Source organism: Lygodium microphyllum, chromosome 25 (assembly GCF_053477565.2).
Source record: "Lygodium microphyllum isolate KBCC chromosome 25, Lygodium_microphyllum_v1.1.10, whole genome shotgun sequence".
NCBI lineage: Eukaryota > Viridiplantae > Streptophyta > Polypodiopsida > Schizaeales > Lygodiaceae > Lygodium > Lygodium microphyllum.
In genome coordinates, this window is record NC_141159.1 from 83361412 (window position 1) to 83381307 (window position 19896).

General features: G+C 40.8%; 1 protein-coding gene across 1 annotated transcript; it reads right to left on the reverse strand.

Moving 5' to 3' along the window:
* Nucleotides 1-9726: 9726 nt before the first annotated feature.
* Nucleotides 9727-11881, reverse strand: LOC148014438 (uncharacterized). Its single transcript, XM_087667006.1, has one exon. It carries the CDS (start codon nt 10570-10572, stop codon nt 10123-10125), a length of 450 nt encoding a protein of 149 aa, XP_087523132.1. The 5' UTR covers nt 10573-11881; the 3' UTR covers nt 9727-10122.
* Between the last annotated feature and the right edge of the window lie 8015 nt (nt 11882-19896).

Genomic DNA, 19896 nt, shown 5'->3' on the forward strand with positions numbered 1-19896 from the left:
CTATCACTCCTCATGCAACCGACACGATTACTAGTCTGGTTATGAACCAGCAACACCCAAGTAGAACCATTCAAGGTAGTAGTGGATGTCGGCCCACAAAGATCAACATGAATCAATCTAAGAGGTGCCTCAGCTCTATGTGAGGTCTGTTGAGGAAATGGGGTATGGTGCTACTTCGTGAGCTAACAAGCTTTACAGGCATCTCGAGCTAGCTTTAGGCATGGAAGGCCCTCAACGAGCTCATGGCTTGACAACTCATAAAGTGAGTCGTGACCAAGATGCCCTAAGCGAAAATGCCAAAGACACTCATTGTTCATAGGCTCCCGAGATGTGGCTAAGGCTTGGAAGCTATGGAACATGGAGCACTTGATTGTTGTCGGCTCGGTGAGTCATGTGGTATAGGCCATTAGGCTATGTCTCATCGCGAGCAATCACTAAACCGGTCTGAGAGTCAAGCATCTTGATGGTGATCGCTATAAAGAAAACTGCTCACCCCAACCAACAAAGCTGTTAAACAGATAACAAGTTCACACCAAGATGAGGGACATGATATACATTGTCTAGCATAGCGAGATACGGACCCTCGTCCAGTGGCAAAACTGACGTAACCTTGAGCCTGAATCTTCATCGAGGAGTTGTTTCTTGCGCGGACCCATCCGACTGCAGGGGCTCAGGAACGGAAAATGGCTGCTATAAGAGTCATGTGATGTGTAGCTTCACTGTCCACAATCCAAACAAGAGCCTGAAGTTCTCGGCTGTGACGAGTGGGCCTCTACGGTAACCTCATCAAGAGGCAACTCACAGATGTGGACAAGACTCACATCTAATGTCTCTATGGAAATGATGTGGGCCTATGTAGACTAGTCAGACAAGCGTTGTGGAGTTGAGAACGTTGTCGACTGAGATGACTGTGCAGTGATAGTGTGATTTTGACCTTTAAATTGCCCCTTGCCATCACCTTGCCTCCCCTGCTTGGGGTTACCCGATTGAGGGGCGGGGGTCTGAGACTTAGGTTTTGGTGCTGTGCCTCTTGCCTTTGATTGACACTCGTCGTCAAAATGGCTAGCCTTTTGACAATGTTGACAATACCTATTCTTTTTAGGTACATTCTGCCACCCAGGTTTGAGGGATTGGGATGTTCCTTGTGAGTCTCCGGATTGATTTTGCTTTTGAATTTGAATTTGATTTTGAGTGGAGGTTTGGTTTTGTTTGCCCTTCCCGTGTTGCCCTTTTTGAGAATGAGTAACAAGAGCCCTCTCTAAAGAGGAATTCAAATGAAAAATTGATTGAACAATCATGCATAATGCAACAGCTGACACTCAAATTCATGGAATGTAGGCATGGTAGGTTTTGAAATGATGCCTTCCACAAAATTGAAGTATTTCCTGGGGAGTTTGTTTAGGAACAATGTGACCAGATCTTTAGAGGACTTAGGAGTCCTTGTAGTGGAGAATTCAGCAAGGAGACGTCAATACTCAGTCAACTTGACTCTCAACTCATCCTGATCAATGATTTTGAAAAGCTGAAGCTCATGGTCAAGATTAATGCAATGGGTCCTATCCCAAGCCACATAGTGGTCAGTCAAGTGCGCCCCCATAGTGGAGAATTCAGCGAGGAGACGTCGATACTCAGTCAACTTGACTTTCAAGTCATCCTGGTCAGTGCTTTTGAAAAGCTGAAGCTCATGGTCAAGATTAATACAATGGGTCCTATCCCAAGCCGCATAGTGGTTGGTCAAGTGTGGCCATCGCTCTGACACTAGGTCAAAATGCTGAAGTTGAGAATGAAACTCAAGCAACAAGCCTTATCATCGCGACAATAGTGGAGGCATTCCTAGCCTTCCATGAGCAGACAACCTTGTATGGAACAAATGTAGGATCGAGTTGGGGTTTCAACCCCTGCACAAGATCCCATAGGTTCTGGGAGTCAAGGACATGTCTCATCAAGTTTGACCAAGTAGTAAAGTTTGACCCGTTAAAACGAGTCTTGTCATTAAATGCATGCTTGGAAAAAGATGATGAGCTAGGTATCGAGTAGGTAGAGTAAGATGGATGTGGGATATAAGATTGTGGGGGGTAAGATGGTGAAGGTGGATGTATCTGATAAGGAGGAGGAGGAGGAGGAGGAGGAGGGGGAAAAGATGGGTAGGCAGAAGTAGGTTGTGAGTGTCCAATGAGTGCCAATTGAGGCGGAGGCACTGGAACATGAATGTTTCCATAAGGTGCCGGTGTAGGTGGAGGCATTGGGATACGGAAACCTTGTCCAAAGTGAGGCTAGGGCACAATAGTATGACGAGAAGGTCCACTAGGTAAAGCCATGGAGGCAAACTGTGGAGTCAATTGATCCACACTCGGGAGAGATTGGGGGGATACCTAGGTTGCAATGATCCCGAAAGGGTGTGTGAAGTAGGTGGAACACCACCCAGTAGAGGTAAGGATGAGGTCCTAAAGGATGTGTCTATGTTTCCATAATCCCCCAGTGTGATGTGTTGTGCGACATAAGGTGTCTGAAATGGAAAAGTGAATGGTGTGAATGGAAGTGGAGAAGCAGCAGATGAATGTGGTGAGATGGGTGGGTTTTGAGAATGAGGTGTATGAGATGTAAATGTATTTTGTTCATTTTTAACATTTAATGATTGGAAATGAAAGTGTCATCGACCTTGAAAAGAACTATAGCCTATGCCATGCTGGCTATAGTAGAAAACTGTGTCTCTGCCTTGAGACGAACTAGAACTTGTGTTAAGACCAAGCTTTACTTCTTCAAGTAGCACTAATGCAAGCAGCTCATCCCAATTAGGGGTTTTTTCTCTTACAAAAATAGAAGTATCAAATGCCTTGTACTCCTTGCCAAGCCCATTCAATATCACTGCAATCATATCATCCTTTGAAACACTAGACCCAATAGTACCCAGCTGGTCGGCTATGGTCTTTATCTCCATCGTGTATGCTTGAATGATCCTGCCATTTCTAGACATATTATTAAATTGCTTCTTAAGCTATATCTTCCTTGCATGAGTGACATTACCATAATTTTTTATGAGTGTATCCCAAGCATCTTTCAGGAAACAACAAATCTGCATAGCCATTTAATGAGAAATGCACAAAGAGAACCAATGTAGTACTTTGCTAGCTCTTTTTGACCACTGTTAGTGAGCTCTTCACTAATCCTATGCTGGATTCCGTTAAGGTAATTCGGGTTCAGCTTCAATCCCCGTGCATAAATCCCAGTATCCTCTACCAATCGGAAATTTTTGCATCCTAAACTTCCATAGTGTGAATTTCTTGTTATCAAGCTTATCACTGACAATTTGGGTGATGTTATCAGTGCCCTGAGCATTTTCCATATTGCAGCATATAGTTTTTAATCAATGCATGACTCCCCGCAAACCAAGATGTCTTTTTGAGACCAATTTCAACCTTCAACTTTTATGACAGTTTTCTGCAACAAAATCCTTGTTGAAATCACAGTATTTCAGCTCAGAAACATATCAAATACATCCATAATCAAGTGGCACATCATGTAGGTCCATCAACCAGTTCATAGACCATGTGGTTGTTGCATACCCTAGGTACATTCAATCTTACTAACAGTAGAGAAACATAGAGTTTGCAATCAACAACAACCAGTAAATGACCAACAACCTTTTCTCAATCAAAACAGAGATATTTATGTATGAAACATGCCCCAAAACATCCTAGACATTTACTACTATATACAAGAGTCCATACACGACCTTTCAGGCACACTTAGTACATGTACAGCAAGTACAAATCCGTCTAATAACAATCAACGTATACATAGTCAAAACAAGGGCAATCTAAGCTCAAAATCTTCCCGAATTATAGCATACATATGTCAACACATGTAGAGACCAAGACATGATCATACCGACATTCATACATACCATGTCTTTAAGAACCAATGTCATATAACTCCTGTATTATTCATGTACAACCAATAATCATGGTAATGCAGTTGATTTTCAGGTCCAAATTTTAGCATTCAATGCTCTTTTCAGTTCGTGTAACATCCAACATACATATGCCCATAATCAGGGTCCACAAATACTATCTAATGTCATAGTTGTCCACAATTCAGGATAGATTTCCAGCATGTTAAAGCCTTCCAAAGCTGAGCATTTGACACTCCAAAACCATGCTCAAATGCATGAGAATAAGGGCATATACATTGTTAGGATGAAAACCACCAGTGCCATGGAACTACCTACTATTTACTGCAATAAACACCCAATCTGCACAAGTCTGTGCTAAATATATCAAAATTTGTGAAGAATTTGAAAAAACTTTCATCTACAAAGTTGTAGACCACATCAAACCGATTAAGACTCATGGACCATTTCTTCTAAATCCATTTTTGTAGCAAGATATGGCTTTTACAAAAAAGGGGGCTGCAGGCACAGTCTCCTTTGATGACATTTTTTTCAAATCTGATGTCTTTGATGTCGAATGGCCACTCACAGGTGCTCAATGAAGCCTTATGAAGCTCCCAAACAAGCCATAGCAAGCTCTTGCACAAGCACAAAGCATAAACCCTTATGCATACCTTGACAGGAACAATGGCAGCCTTTCTTCTACAATAGAGACTCTTATCTTCAAGCTCCAAATACAAACTCCTTTAATGCCATGCTCCAAAGAACCCATTCATATTGGCTCTGATACCATGTTCAAATATAAGAGAGATAGAGTGGAGCCAAAGAGTGAGCAGTCAACTCATCTCATTCATCTTCATTATTCAATCTCTAGTAACATGAAAGAGATAGTACAACTAGGTTACCACTAACCATGACTAACTGTGGTTAGGTCAACACCGACTTATTTAATGTCCCACACATGAGTACACTGGACATAGCTATAGGTGATGTCTATGAGCAGTTGAGCTTGAAGTCTCAACATCTTCCACCCTTGACATCTTTATATTTAGCTTCCTCATGCTTTTATTTAACTTATCCATGCCCTCATCCTTGATAGGAGGAGCCAAAGAAATAGGTGGTTTAACCATAGTAATAGGTAAAGGTATAGAAGTAGCTACAGGAGTAGATATATGCGAAGGTATAGAAAAGACTAGAGTAACATAACCAATCTGCAATCTAGTTTGCCACATTGATCTCTTTTTAGCATAAAAATAGTATCCTTGGCATCCTGTCAATCCGTCTTTAGACCCATCACTTTGGTTTCATCTTCAAGTAACTTCACTAATTCCATCAGTAAAGCAGAGGGTCTAGTACTTGTAGAAATAGCTCAACCTTCTCAAGCTCCAAAGCCATCTTCTCCATAGCATCTAACTAACTAAATTAAAGCTCAAACTCCCATAAATGCTCAAATGCAGCCAATGGGCTTATGAACCTACTCTCGAAAAGACCGATGAGTGATCACCCCTAAGTCTTTAAGGAATTACTCTTTCTTCAAAGATTTCTTGAATTCTGACCATCTAGAATCTTTGGCATAAATCTTAGTGATGCACGACTTCAATACATGAGTCACAATTCGTACAAAGTACTGACTCATCATGTGAGTAGGGACCCTGAAAATTTCCATCTTTGCTTCATAACAACTTTAGATAACTAGAAATATTTTGGCCATCAAACAGCTTCATCTAGTTCTTTACAACTTCAATTGCTTTGATCATTCCAACTTCATATTGTGCATAAGACCATAATTGAATTTATTGTTGTAGTTGTTTTTTATGTTATAATTGTTGCTATTGTAGTTGTTGCTAATGCTATTGTTTCTCTTGTTGTACATACATACCAAAAGCTTGTAACATATGTTATACATTATTAGAAGCATCTCCCAATCCTATAGGTCGTCCTTAGATCTTGAAGGTGCTGCTGAATCTCTCATCTTGTTGTAGCTTGGATATGGCTTTTCACATCAATTCACCAAATATCAAGGAAGGTATGTGTCAAGCCATAAACCACATGGGTTCAGAAAATAGACAAGATGGAAGGAAAAACCAAGAGAATAAAAAATACTATGTATATTACTCTGCAAAAGACTATATACTATAGACATCCTCTTGAACTCACACTAGTGCAACTTAAAGCACAACCAAGTGAAACCGCCAAGATGAAGGCAGCTAGAAAGAGGGTAAATGGGTAGTTTGTGGAGGTGGCAAAGCCATCATAGAAGAGTTCAAAAAATCCTAAGCATTAGCTACTTTAGGGTCATTAACTTACATAGTAGCTCTAGTCGTCTTAGTGGTTCATCTTCTTTCGCGCCAATGGCATCTTAAAATGGATAGTATATGAATCTTAACTTACATTGGTTTTTCTTATGCACCTTTGAGGCATCTTAAAGGATATTAATCTCTCTCTCTCTCTCTCTCTCTCTCTCTCTCTCTCTCTCTCTCTCTCTCTCTCTCTCTCTCTCTCTCTCTCTCTCTCTCTCTCTCTCTCTCTCTCTCTCTTACAGTAAGAAACTAGTTTTGATCCTTGCTTAAGAAATGAGATCATGTACATAGTGTATTATTCCATGGCTTTGTGTTCTTGACTTCTTAGTAAGTTGGATCCTTACTCCAATATAAGATCATGCACATAGCATATATTCCATGGCATTGTGATGTTGACTTCATAGAGGGAGAAAATAGACGACCCCATACCATTTTTTATCCTTGCATCAAGATATGAGGTCATGCAAACAACATATATTTCATGGCTTTGTGCTCCTAAGTTCATAGAAGGAGAAATATAAAATCATATAACCTAACACACCAATATGTTCAAAACGTTCTTCTTTACAGACTAACAAGAGAGATCTGCAAAGCGCAGAAACACCAATCATTCATAGCCTCTTAGAAAAGATTGTAAACATATGTAAGGAAATACCAACTATTCATAGCTTCTTCCACACATAACATTGTAAAGAACAAAAATCCCTTAATGCTTAGTGCACTTTAGTTTGAAAAGCAATGCACCTATAATATTAAGGTTTTAGCACCAAATTGTAGTGTGCTACATATCGACCCTTGATGATGCCTCAATATGCCCTTTTGGTAGCTTAAGATGATGAAGTATAGGCATAATAGTATCCTAGATATGGTTGCAACAATGGGATGGAAAAAATGTCATATTTATTTTTGTTTTGGGCATGAAAAGGCCTTCAATTTATTGTATATGCACCGATTTTGAAAGCAATTTAAGTGAACAATCACGTATTTGGAGTATTGGTATGTATATAATTAATCATGGATTTTGACAATAGTGTGGAGTGCTCTATTTAGCCTGAAACACTCTGCCTCCACTCAGCAGAGAAACCTCTCTTTATTGTTCTCGTTTGTTACATCAAGATCCTGATGGTTGGCTGCTACATCAAGAAAGGTGTTGCCGTGAACTGATCTAGCCTATGTGGAGTTAGTTAGAGTTTCCTCCTCGCTCGAAATGGGCTGACCTTTGTCGAGGCTTGGACTGATCTGTTGTATGCGTGAATTGCGAATGGAAGCACTTGATCCCAATCCTGATGTAAGGGGTCGACAAATGCAGCTATTACCGGCTTGATTGTTCTATTTAATCTCTCTGTTAGGCCATTCGTCTGTGGATGGTAAGGTGAAGTGAACAACTGTTCGACGCCTAAACTTTGGGTCAGTATTTTGAGGACCTCACTAGTGAATTGAGGGCCTTGGTCAGATAATAGTTGTTGTGGGCAGCCATGACTGAAAATCAACTTCTCCAACAATGCGACAACTATTGTGGAAGCTGAGGCATCGGGTAGTGCAACTGCTTCACACCATCGAGTCAGGTACTCAATGATGATAAGTATGTGCTTGTTTCCAGTAATGGACGTAGGGAATGGACCCATCAGATCCCACCCAACCAGCTCAAACGGCTCATTGACCTGTATGGAGGATAGAAAACCAACATTTTGTGGTGGCGATTTGATGCTCTGGCATATAGGGCATTCCTGTAGATGTTGTGACACTGATTTCCGCATCCCTGGCCAGTAATAATGTAGCCTGAGCTTGTGCAATACTTTGTGAAAACCCAGGTATCCTGAGAGAGGATGGTTATGATAAAATTCTAGGTATGGGCCCTGTAATGTCTGAGGCACAAAGATGCGGGGTTGTTGATTGTTGGCCACATAGTGTAGGACGTTGTTGATCACTACAAACCTGTGTTGAGTAGTGTGGGGCTGAGGCGAGGTTACCTGTAAAATGAGTTGTTTGATGATGGGGTCGTTCTGTTGTATTGCCGCCATTTGGTCTATGTGGACTGGTAAGGCCATGGGTGGGGGATTGAACTGAGCTGCCTGATATTCGGAACGGGAGGAGAGACCATCAGCAATGAGATTTTGTGTTCCTTTACAATAGGTTAAAGTGAACTTATATTCCTGCAAGGCAAGTGACCCCATCTGAGTAATCTTCCTTGTGGATGTTGTTTGTGTATTAAAGAGACCAATGGCTGATGATCGGTCTCGACTTGGACCTTTGTGCTGTGTAGATAGGGGTGAAACTTGTGAAATGCCCACACAATGGCCAGTAACTCCTTCTCAATTGTTGAATAGTTTTCTTCGGCCTTTGTAAGAGAGCGGCTAATGAACGAGATGGGGTGCCACCTCTGAAGATCATCCTGTTGTAATAAAACTGCCCCGATTCCCTGATTTGAAGCATCTGTTTGTAGCTTAAAAGGCTTTGAGAAATCTGGGTGAGCTAATAGAGCAGCTTCCTGAATGATTTGTTTAAGCCGGACAAAGCTTTGGTTGCATGCTGAAGTCCATTTGTATCATATGCCTTTCTTCAAGAGTTGTCGGAGTGGATAGGTAATCGCAGCTAGGTTGGGGACGAAGCGTAGGGAGAAATTGGCCATGCCCAGGAAACTTTGGAGGGTTTTGACTGAGGATGGTGGAGGGTAGCTCGAGATTGCTGTGACTTTAGACGGGATCCATCTGTATGCCATCTGCAGAGATAAAAAACCCCAAGAATTTGAGCTGAGTACTATCCCATCGGCATTTTTTAAATTGCAGTTGAAGGTTATATTCCTTAATGTACTTGAGCACCTGCTCTAAAACCTGTAGATGTTGCTGCCACATCTGTGTGAATCAAGATGCCATCCAGATACACTAATACTACACCTTTGTCGATTAGATCATGAAAGATTGCGTTTGCTATTTGCTGGAAAGTGCTTCCTGCATCAGATAATCCAAAGGGCATGCGAGTAAACTGAAATAGCCCCTTTTGAGTGCGGAATGCTGTTTTGTGAGCATCTTCCGGGTTCAATGGTATCTGCCAATATCCAGAGGCCAAGTCGAGAGATGTGAAATATCTTGATTTACCTAACTGATCCAGTAAATCATCTATCCTAGGAAGAGGATAAAGATCATGGACAGTGACTTTATTTAAGGGTCGGAAGTCGATGCAAAATCGATAAGTGCCGTCATCCTTGCGCACTAGATGGGGTTCAGAAACCCAATTACTATTAGATGGCACAATGATTCCTTTCTGAAGCATATCTCAAACTGCCTGGTCGATTCTTTCGTTTTCCAAAGGAGACCTTCTGTGAGATGCCATGCGTATAGGAGGGGAATCTCCTGTGTTGATTACATGCTCTGTGGGGAAATTAATTTGTGAGGTCTTGGCTCTTGTGTGATAAAGGGTAGGAAACTTCTTTAAAATATCTTGAACATCACGCAAACGTGTGTGAGAGCTTTCTAATGTGATCTATGTGTGAATGATCATGGGGTTTATGTGTGAGCACATCAGTAATGGAATTGGAAGTGAAACCGACAACACCAGCTGTTGAGTATCAAAATGTAATTGAGCCTTTGTCTTGACAAACCAATCACAGCCTAAAGTCATGGGAAACAGCTGCTTAGGTAACACAAAAAGAATGCTGAAAAGTTTGCTGAGCTAAAGAGAAAGTACAATGAGCTTGTGTATGAGAGTGGTATACTTGTTGGTTATCGCCAAACAAGACCTGGATTGAAGGTGCTGTGGTTGTGTGTAATCCTAACTCCTGAACTAACTGTTCACTAATGGATGAAATGCTACTGCCTGAGTCTAGAAGAACTTCATGAGATGTGTTACCTAAATGGGCTAAAGTTGAACACACCATACGTCTGGAAGATGAGGCGGCTTGAGTATGGGGGCGATGCTCTTCCTCCAGCACACGGCCTAGATGTTTTCCGGCAATTCGGCTAAGGCGGCAGCATCAGCAAGTTGTACCTGAGCATTCTGGTGGTGTTGTTGCATACGAAGCTTTCTGCAATGCCGCTTGATATGGCCATAGTTGTTGCAATAAAAACACTTTGGTCGTCCTTGGTCATCCCGTGTAGGTAATGCTCGCCGGGAATTGATTTGAGCATTCTGGATATCGATATCCATGGGTGTTGGAGTTGACTCCACTAGTTGCCTCTGTGGATTTGGTTGAGGAACCATGGCCATTGGAGCATCAGTATTGGTTGAGGCCTCAATACGTTGTGCTAGTTGAATGGCAGCATGAAAAGAGGTGGGGCCTTGATCACGTACTCGCCTGGAAATGTCATGACGGAGGCGTGGCCAGAGGAAGAACAACTTCATGTCTTCTGACATTGTGGGGTCATCTCGTAGTAAAAGCTGATTCATTCTAACTGCAAACTGAGCTACCGGCTCAAGCTATTGTTGCCTCAAAGTGTTGAGCTGCTGAAGTGTTGTCTGTGTAATATTTTGATGTGCAAAATTTTGTATCAGTAATGTTTTTAAGACTTGCCAATCACCTTTAATTTCTTCTTGCTGCTGGATGAACCAAGTTGCAGTGACATTTTCCAACAGTGTCCGAATCTCCATGGCCTTCTGCTCATCAGACCATTGATGGTAGCTTGAAACATTCTCGAAATGGTCCAGCCACATCAGCACATCTTCGGTCGGCAGCCCAGAGAATGGTTTGGGTCTGATTTTGGGATCGGGTTTGTGAAGGTGAGGGGCGGTGGATGATAAGTAGTTCAGCAGGGTTTGGTTTGTGTGATTCACTTGCAGGAGCATATTGGAGACGGCCTGTAACATGTGCTCCATCTGCACAGGTTCTGGTTGCACGGGTTGTGTTGTAGCAAACTCCGGATGCATAAATGCATCTTCGTACACAGGTGAGTGAGCAGATTGGTGTGGGGAGGCTGCGCGGCTCATGGTTGGGAGCTGAGAGAGTGGAAAATCAAGGCTCTGTGTGAAGGAGACATGAATAGCAGGGTGCACTAGATGTGGCGAGCAATGCCCGCCGTGTCCACCAATGTGGAGTGCTCTGTTTAGCCTGAAACACTCTGCCTCCACTCAGCAGAGAAACCTCTCTTTATTGTTCTCGTTTGTTACATCAAGATCCTGATGGTTGGCTGCTACATCAAGAAAGGTGTTGCCGTGAACTGATCTAGCCTACGTGGAGTTAGTTAGAGTTTCCTCCTCCACAATAGGAACTGCATTTCAATTTTTTGGACACTCAATACTTTCCAATTATGCAAGCTTCATCAAAACTAAGCTAATTGTAGGATCATGTGGTCAACCATAACAAATCATGGGAAGGAAAGGTGTTTATGGCTGATAACTCACATACATGGCCATGTTTGTAGATCTCAATGTGATATAGCTAGTAATTTTCATTCTTATATGTATTATTATAGTGGTGGTTGGGTTCTTGTCTACTTGTGCATATGGCATTTTAGAAGTTAGTTAAAATTTTCTGCACAAAATTTATTCATGCAATACATTTAGAGATTTAGGTCATATTATGAATATACGTGGAACACACCAAGTGAATGACAAGAAAAAAATCTTAATACACTCTTGACAACATCCAAAATCAAAATACTCAAGGAGTACATACAGCATATTCATGTACTTTTCAGCTTGCTTTTGTGAGTTTGAGTCTAAGGCTTTCATCTTTAACTTGTTCCATGGTCCTTTTGATGTTAAGGGATGTATTATTGTGAATACATGTCATCAAACTACCAATGGTAATGTCGATTCATCTCATGATTCTAAAAATGTATTTGTTTGTCCATTTGAAAAATGCATCTAGCTTTATGTAATATATAGGAGTACCTCACAACCAATCAAGCACAACATATTTGTAACAATGGCTGGCTGAATAAGTCTGCATGTACCGTGGAACTCCATAACATACATTTAGCATCAACAGCATTTAATGGATGGCATGTCTACATCTAGTAATAACTTAAAAGAAAAAAACAAGGACAGCTTCTTGTAAATTATTAAAAGTCCTAATATGTGCCTCAAAACCAATCCAATACAACCTAGTTTTATTCCTATTGGCCTCAAAGAATGACTTAAGCGTGTGTATGTATCCTACCTTTAGGTGATGTTTTATAGAATATGCCAATAGTACCATCATAATCACGTAGCTTGTACTTAGCATTGTGTTCTTCAAATTTCATCATTGAGAACTGAGGAGCTTGCAAACATATACAGAAGGGCATAAAGAGCTAAGAACTTTGTGAAGAAAGCTATTATCATTTGAAAATGTGGAACTGAGAAGTAATTTGTAGAAAGAATGAGTAAATGACAGAAATTTAGTAAAAACCATTGAAAGAAAATGGACATAAAGAAGACAAAATTAGGCCTCTACATCTACCTGCAATGATTACAGCCAATCTATCGTCAGTACCCACAAACATACATTATTCACACACATGAACAACTTATCAGTGAGACCTGGTCGTATAGATGTTTTGAGGGTTGAGAATATTGTGAGCTCTCCATTCCATGCACAGAAGGGGCTTCTATGCCATATTGTGTACTTGCGCTCATGGTGGGATAATGGTAAGAGGAGAAAAGAGAGTAGCGAAGAGCGGACAACAGCCTATCTTGACTGTGACATTCATCCTTTCAGACTCCGTAAGTAGTAGTTGTCATTGTATTGCTGTTACTGCAACCATTTAATCTTGTCAGATCTTGGACATGACAGACATCAGTGTTGAGTGTTGCTCCAATGCAAGTGCTACTAGCTGGCAGCATTCTGACCCTCGCACTAGATGAGTGTCAATACTTGCACTTCACCTATCTTCAGCAAACTGTTGGAATCAAAGGCAACAGAGTACTCTGAGTGGATTTTTGCTACAAATATAGAGCTTGAATGTGAATCATGGTTACATCTTCTTTGCGGCATATTAAACATAAGCACTATGGGGACTTTTTCTTTGCATGTTTCCTTATCTCTCGGACTCTGTTTGCATCTCTCCACTTTCCACAATTTGTAAATATGTCCACTATCAACAAGTATGATAAAGCATCTTCTTGATTCTCTTCTAAAAGCTGCTGAAAACATTTTTGGCACAAATCAACTTCCCCATACATTTTACAGGCACTCAGTATAGCCATCATGACCGCATTAGGTGGTGGGAATTCCATTGCTGAGACAAACCTCTGCTGCATAAATATCACCTGATCTTGCAAAAAGGTCAATCATAGAAGCAAAGTGATCTAATGTGGGTTCCATTTTATGTTTCTCTCTCATCAACTTGAAATACATTTGACCCTCAAGGACCATGCTGGCATGGCTGCATGCAGCAAGAAGACAGGTGAATGTGATGGAGTCTGGCTTCACACTCGTCTTGCATACTTTTAAAACATTTCACAGCCATGTTGCCTTTGTGATTGTCTCCATATGCCTTTATCATTGCATTCCATGAAACCACAGTTCGAATTGGTAGTTTCTCAAACGCATCCTGTCCTTCAATTGAGCCGCATCTGCATACACATCTAACAATGTGTTTCCCACATACGTCTCTGTTTCTAGACCACGTTTTATTATTTCTGTGTGTATTTCCCATCCTGTTTTTAAAGCTCCAATCATGCCACGAGCTTTCAAACTACAAACAAGTGTGATAGAATCAGGAGATGTGCCTTCCAGCTGCATTTTTTCAAAACAGTTAACTGCTTCTTCACCGCGTCCAGACTCAATGTATCCTGCAATGAGTGCATTCCATGTAGCTGCATCTCACTAGCAGCTTGTCAAACACTTCATGTGCTTCTACATGCAGTTCACGCTGGTTGCACATTTCCATGAGAGTGCTCCCGATAAATTGTTCTCTCTCCCATCCCCCTTTTTACTGCTTCCACATATATCTGCTGCCTGTCTCCATTGCTCCTATAGAAATACAAGCTTTCAAGCTGCAAAAGAAAGTGACTCTAGTAGGACTTAAGCCTTGCAATTCCGTCTCTTTCAGGCAGCATAAGACTTCCTCAGCATGGCCATGTGCAGTGGATCCTACAAGTAGTATGTTCCAAGCGACTGCACTTTGAACTGGCAATGTAACAAATACTTCAAGTGCTTCCAAAAATGAGCCACACTTGCTGTACATGTCAATCAGTGTACTGCTCACATGCGGTTCTGTTTCCATCCCTCTTTTAATTGTTTCAATATGCATTTGTCGGCCATTTTCCAGCCATTTTCCAGAGCTCCTGTTCTGCAACAAGCTTTCAAGGCAAAAAAATTGTGACAGAATCAGGAGATGTGCCTTCAAGTTGCATTGCGTGAAAGCAGTTGGCTGCTTCCCCAAGGAGCCCTTGTTCAGCATAGCCTGCAATCATGACAGCCCGAGAAACTACACTGCGAGTTGGTAGCATGTCGAAACATGCTGTGCTTCTGCAACAGACCCACACTTGGCATACATATCTATAAGAGTGTTTCCCACTACTGCACATCCTGTAAATATGTATATTTCCAATCCCCATTTAGTTATTTCAGCATGCATCTTCTGACCACTTTCTACATCTTTGAGTTTAGTAGAAGCATTGAGAAGCGCCAAAAACGTATACATATTAGGTTGAACGAAGCCTTCCTCCTGCATCCTTGAATACAGATGAAATGCACAGCTAGATTCCGTAGAGTCACTGTAGCCCTTAAAAAGGACAGTCCAGGAGTGTTCATTTCGCTGGGGCAATCTGTCAAAGACATGTTGTGCGTCAGGCAAGTTGTCGCATTCAACAAGCATAAGGACAAGGTAGTTCCCAAGTAAAATGTGAAAATGGATCTTATTCTATTACATGCAAGGTATACCTATGAAAAGCTTGCTTGGCTATATAATAACTCATTAAAAGAGTACGCTTGTTCGAACATGGAAATGTCCTATGCATATGGATGTCATTCAGAGGTTTGTAAATTCATTTCCAACCAGAGTGGCCCACAAGCTGGCATCACCCTGTTTTCAGTAAAGACCAGGGATCAGTGGCCATAGTTGTCAGGTACGATACGGTACGGTACGATAAAATACAATACTAAATGGTACCTTAAGATTTTATAAGGTACAATATGATATTAGTACCAAAAAAAATAACTTGATTATTTTAGACTAAAGATAATAGAATAGATATTTCAAGTCTAAATAGCAATGCTATTAGAGTATATAAGATGAGTACTTGAGGGTAATATACCAAAACCTAATGCTGCATGCACAACATGTGCTACTACTACCGAAGGTTGAGAGGGAGAGAGAGAGAGGAGAGGCTTGAGAGAAAAAGAGGGTGTGAAAAGCTTGAGAGAGAGAGAGAGAGAGAGAGAGAGAGAGAGAGGCTTGGGGGAGAAATAAGAAAGAAAGAAGAAAAGAAAAAGAAAGGAGAAAGAAAAAAAGAAAGTTGTAGATTTAAAGGAGAGTGGCCAAAAAGTGCCCATTTTTTCATACTAAATCGTACGGATACGTACCGTATGGATTAGTCCGTACAATGTACGAAGACAACACTATCAATGGCCAACATCCTAGCTTAACACTAGACTACCATCACTGACACCCTCAAAGGTCATCAGGATTAGTTACGAGGGATTCTCATTAATGGCAAGATCTCAGACAACTCTTCATTCTCATTTGTAGAAGACAATACCTATTCATCACCATTTACGATGGCACCTCCCACTGGATCCAACCATCCTCAATAGAGAAAATCGTAACCAACTGGATAAGTATCCTGACAAACAGAAGTAGTGTTACATCCATCTTCTACCCTGAAATCAGCTCTCTCTGCCCCACAATTAGCAACACACTTTAAAACACATCAGTGAAACCTGATCTGTTGTGTCCTAGTACACAATTCTCACTGATGTGCTGATACAAGTGGACTTATATATGAAGAGTCTCACAAATTACCTCCCCCTTTGGAAGGAGAGCAGAGACTTCCACTACATCATCAACCTCAAAGGGCAACCATTTGGAGCCTAAACAAAATAACTGAATCAACAAGTCTAGGGAGGTTGAAAAACATGTCTCCTCAAAATTTAATGAATATAGGCATGAAGATACAAAAAGAACTATCTCACTAAATGCTCCCATACTTTGTCATTTTAGAAGAGACGTTAGCAATCACCTTGAAATATGTCCCACACATATGCATCATGCAAACATGCATCAATCCTAATTCTTTCATACAAGAATTTGTAATTCTGTAGCTGGGGAAGACCAGTAAAAGAAAAAAGACTATCCTCATGCTAAGAATTGTATGGAATAAATAAGTCACATTAAGTCATGGCAGTCACATTTGTTATTGATCCCTTAAATCTACTAAGTCACATGTTGCTCATATAAATCTAATATTGAATTTCTTGCTCCTACCTCACCACATTTCCACCGATCATTTGATTGCATCTGCTACTTGGATTGACATGCTACCTCTCTTATTGCATATAACTCCTGCCTTGTATTCTATTTCTCTTGCCCAACACCATTCCAATCATAGAAAGGATTGATGCCTTGGAGCATGGGCTAGGTTGGCCATGTCAAGAGACAAAACAGTATGCTCTGATACCATGTTGAGAAACTATAGGGTTTGCAGGGAGAAACACAGAGTGTACAACAAACATTGAGACGAAGAAACTCACAAAAATGGAAGAAGATGATGATGAATGAAAAATCACGAACAATGAATCATGCTGATGCAGTGGGTAGAGGTTAGAGGTGATTGCATTGTCCACCCTAATTAGGCAGCAACACCAAGAAGGGATTTGCAATGTGAAGGGAGCGAGACGCAATCCTTTGGGCAAAGGTGTGAATGATAAGGCAAAGAGCTGCTCTATGGAGGATGCGAAACATAATCCTTTGAGTAGTCGAATGTTAGAGTAGACTCTAGAAGATGAAGGATAGTAGTAGAGGGAGTAAAACACATTCCTCAAAGCTATCAAAGATGAAGGATATACTGAAATCTCTTCAGGATTGTGGCTGCTATTAAGACAACCACTGGGCAGCCAATTGGAGAAGAAAATGCAAGAATGTCAATGAAGATCTCTCTATGTAAGTGGATGCAGACGGGAAGCCCTTTAGGGGTGAAGAAAACACAAAAATGCAAATGTCTGATGTAGGGTTGAAAAAGAGGGTGTAACCTACTATAGACAACCTAAATCTACCGTTAAGATAGCCTCCATGAAGTGGCTGATGGTTGAGAACTATTATCTAAGTCTTGATGTGGCAGCAAGAGCTGGAAATAAACGATAATGATGAAGATGATTTGTTGTACCAATCCAGAAAGGAGTGAAACCAACAAACACAGCAATAGAAATGAGGAAGTACAGGTAGCTTGGCTGAAAATGCAAGTTTGGAAGCTTCTCTGATAGGACAACAACCAGCTGAATCAAGGTGGAGCTGATCAATCCTACAAGATGCTGTGCTAAGAAATTCACTTAGCCACTTAAACAACCCCAAAACATGCTTATTTTAGGCTTATTTTAGCCAAAACCCTAAAATGGGAAGTGGATTGAGAGAGTTAAGTGGGAGAGGATCTAGAACCCTAATTTTCTATAAATAGGCAGCCAGCCCTCCACTCTTCTTTATTCTCATTTTTGTAAATTTCAGGTGTTTCAGCTTGCTGCCCACACCTCGTTCGCGACGGACATCTTAGCCGAAGCTGTCCATTGCTGTCTCCATCAGTTGGCGCCTGATTTCCAACCCTCTTCACACAATTTGGAGCTGATTCCAGCCAAGCGACTGCTGTTCCTATATGCAGACCTGCTACCGTACAACCTACCACATCATCATAGTCCTGCTACCTACGTTTTTAGTCTTTCTCTCTCCTACAGACTGTCTTGCTTGGGTTTTTAGTTTTTCTCTCACCTACTACCTACATTTTTAGTCTTTCTTTCTCCTCACTAATGTCTACATCAGATCCAGCTTCTCATTGGTGCATTTGCTGGTGTTCAACATCTAGAGGCTGCCTTGTTGCGATTTGGGATTTCTTCAAAGTGCAACACACTCTCCAGCTCATTACCCCTACCCTGATCCTTGAGATACAAGAGTTCGAGGTTCAGTATTCATTCACTGCATAGTGTGTTTGTTGTTTGACCATCTTATTATTCAATAGTTATATCACTTCATTTATTCACTGTGTTCATTATCTCTGAGTTACCCTAACCCTAACTGTGTTCTTTTATCAGTCTCTGTGCTTTGTCGTGTGGTTTCTGTTTATGTTTCTATGCTAGGATATTTCTTTACATAGTATCAGAACCTGATACTCTCTGAGAAACCTAGGCCTTTGATCTGAAAACTCTACACAAGAAGCAAGAACAACAGTAGGTTCAAATGACTTCAAACACAACAACATCGATTCAATCTCTAGAATCAACTATGCCGAGAACTAAGTGAGAGTGGGCTGATCAGCTTGCTCCACAAAGTTCCAACATGGTGGAAGACACTTCTGATTACATGGAAGAAAAGCTAGGCAAGCTGACCTCTGAAGAATACAAACTGATCATAGCTTATCAACGAAAGAAGATTAAGAAGCTCGATCAAAGGATTGCCCTTCAAGAAAAACTTCTAAATGAAGGTATGCATGAATTTCTCTCTTCATATGTTGCGCATAAATCTAATGATGTTGCAGGGCCGTCGAGACCTCCATTAGGGACATGCCCCTCTCTTGGAGAACAAGACCTAGAGTATGTTCCTTTCTTTCATCCTCTTTCGTCCATTCCGATGCAAGGTACTTTAGATTCATCTTTCCTTTGGCTTACAGTTTGCCTCGTTTTGGTCATGTTTTGAGTTCAAGAGTAGTTTCTCAAGCTAATTGCTATCTATAGTAGTAATTCACAGTACTCATTGTGAGAGTTTCTTAATGTCTTGACTTTTACTCAGATTCATGATGATTGTCCTCGTTCTTTATTCGAGCTGATGAGGGTCTATATTCCAGCTGATGCCACATTATTTCGTTTATATTCTTTCCAGCTGATGAGCGTCTATATTCCAGCTGATGACAAATTGTTTTATTTATTTTATTCATGGAGCCCCACATGTGTTATGTTGTCTATAGAGCGGCGTCGCGAACCGTCTCTATAGACCTTGTGTTGTTCTAATGTCACTTTAACGTTTTTTCTTTAAGTTTTGATGTGACATATATACTGCTTACATCCCAAGTTCAATTGAAGGAATTTCTTGGAGATTTTATCGTTTGCAGTGATGTCGCTTATCCTTATTTTACATATTGTATATTTAGCAGTGATAAAGCTCTATTGATGCCTTTGAATAGGCTGTTGTAATTCAAGAGTGATGTAGCTCCTTCTCCGTTGATGTTGTAATTCACGAGTGATGTAGCTCCTTTGATGCCTATGAATAGGCTCTTGTAAGTTCAACTTTGTAATTTTATATTTTGAATATTAATATTTTCAAACTCATAGATAATGATATTTTTAAATATGCATTGAATGCATGTGATATAGAGGGTTTACATATAGTGAACCCCCCAAGTGTACTATGCACTATGATGATGGATTAGTGTATAACGATATAGTCTACGTGAATAGATGAAAGATCGTAATATACATTAGGTGTGTTAGATGTGGGGTATATGTGGGTTTCTATGCAAGTGCACATTGTACACCATGTGTTGTGTACCATGCACTATGCAGTGTGCACTTTGTATTGCACTAGGATGGTGGCAATGTACAACAGATCTTGGGGGTGGTATATATTAGCCTAGATTTAATACAAATGG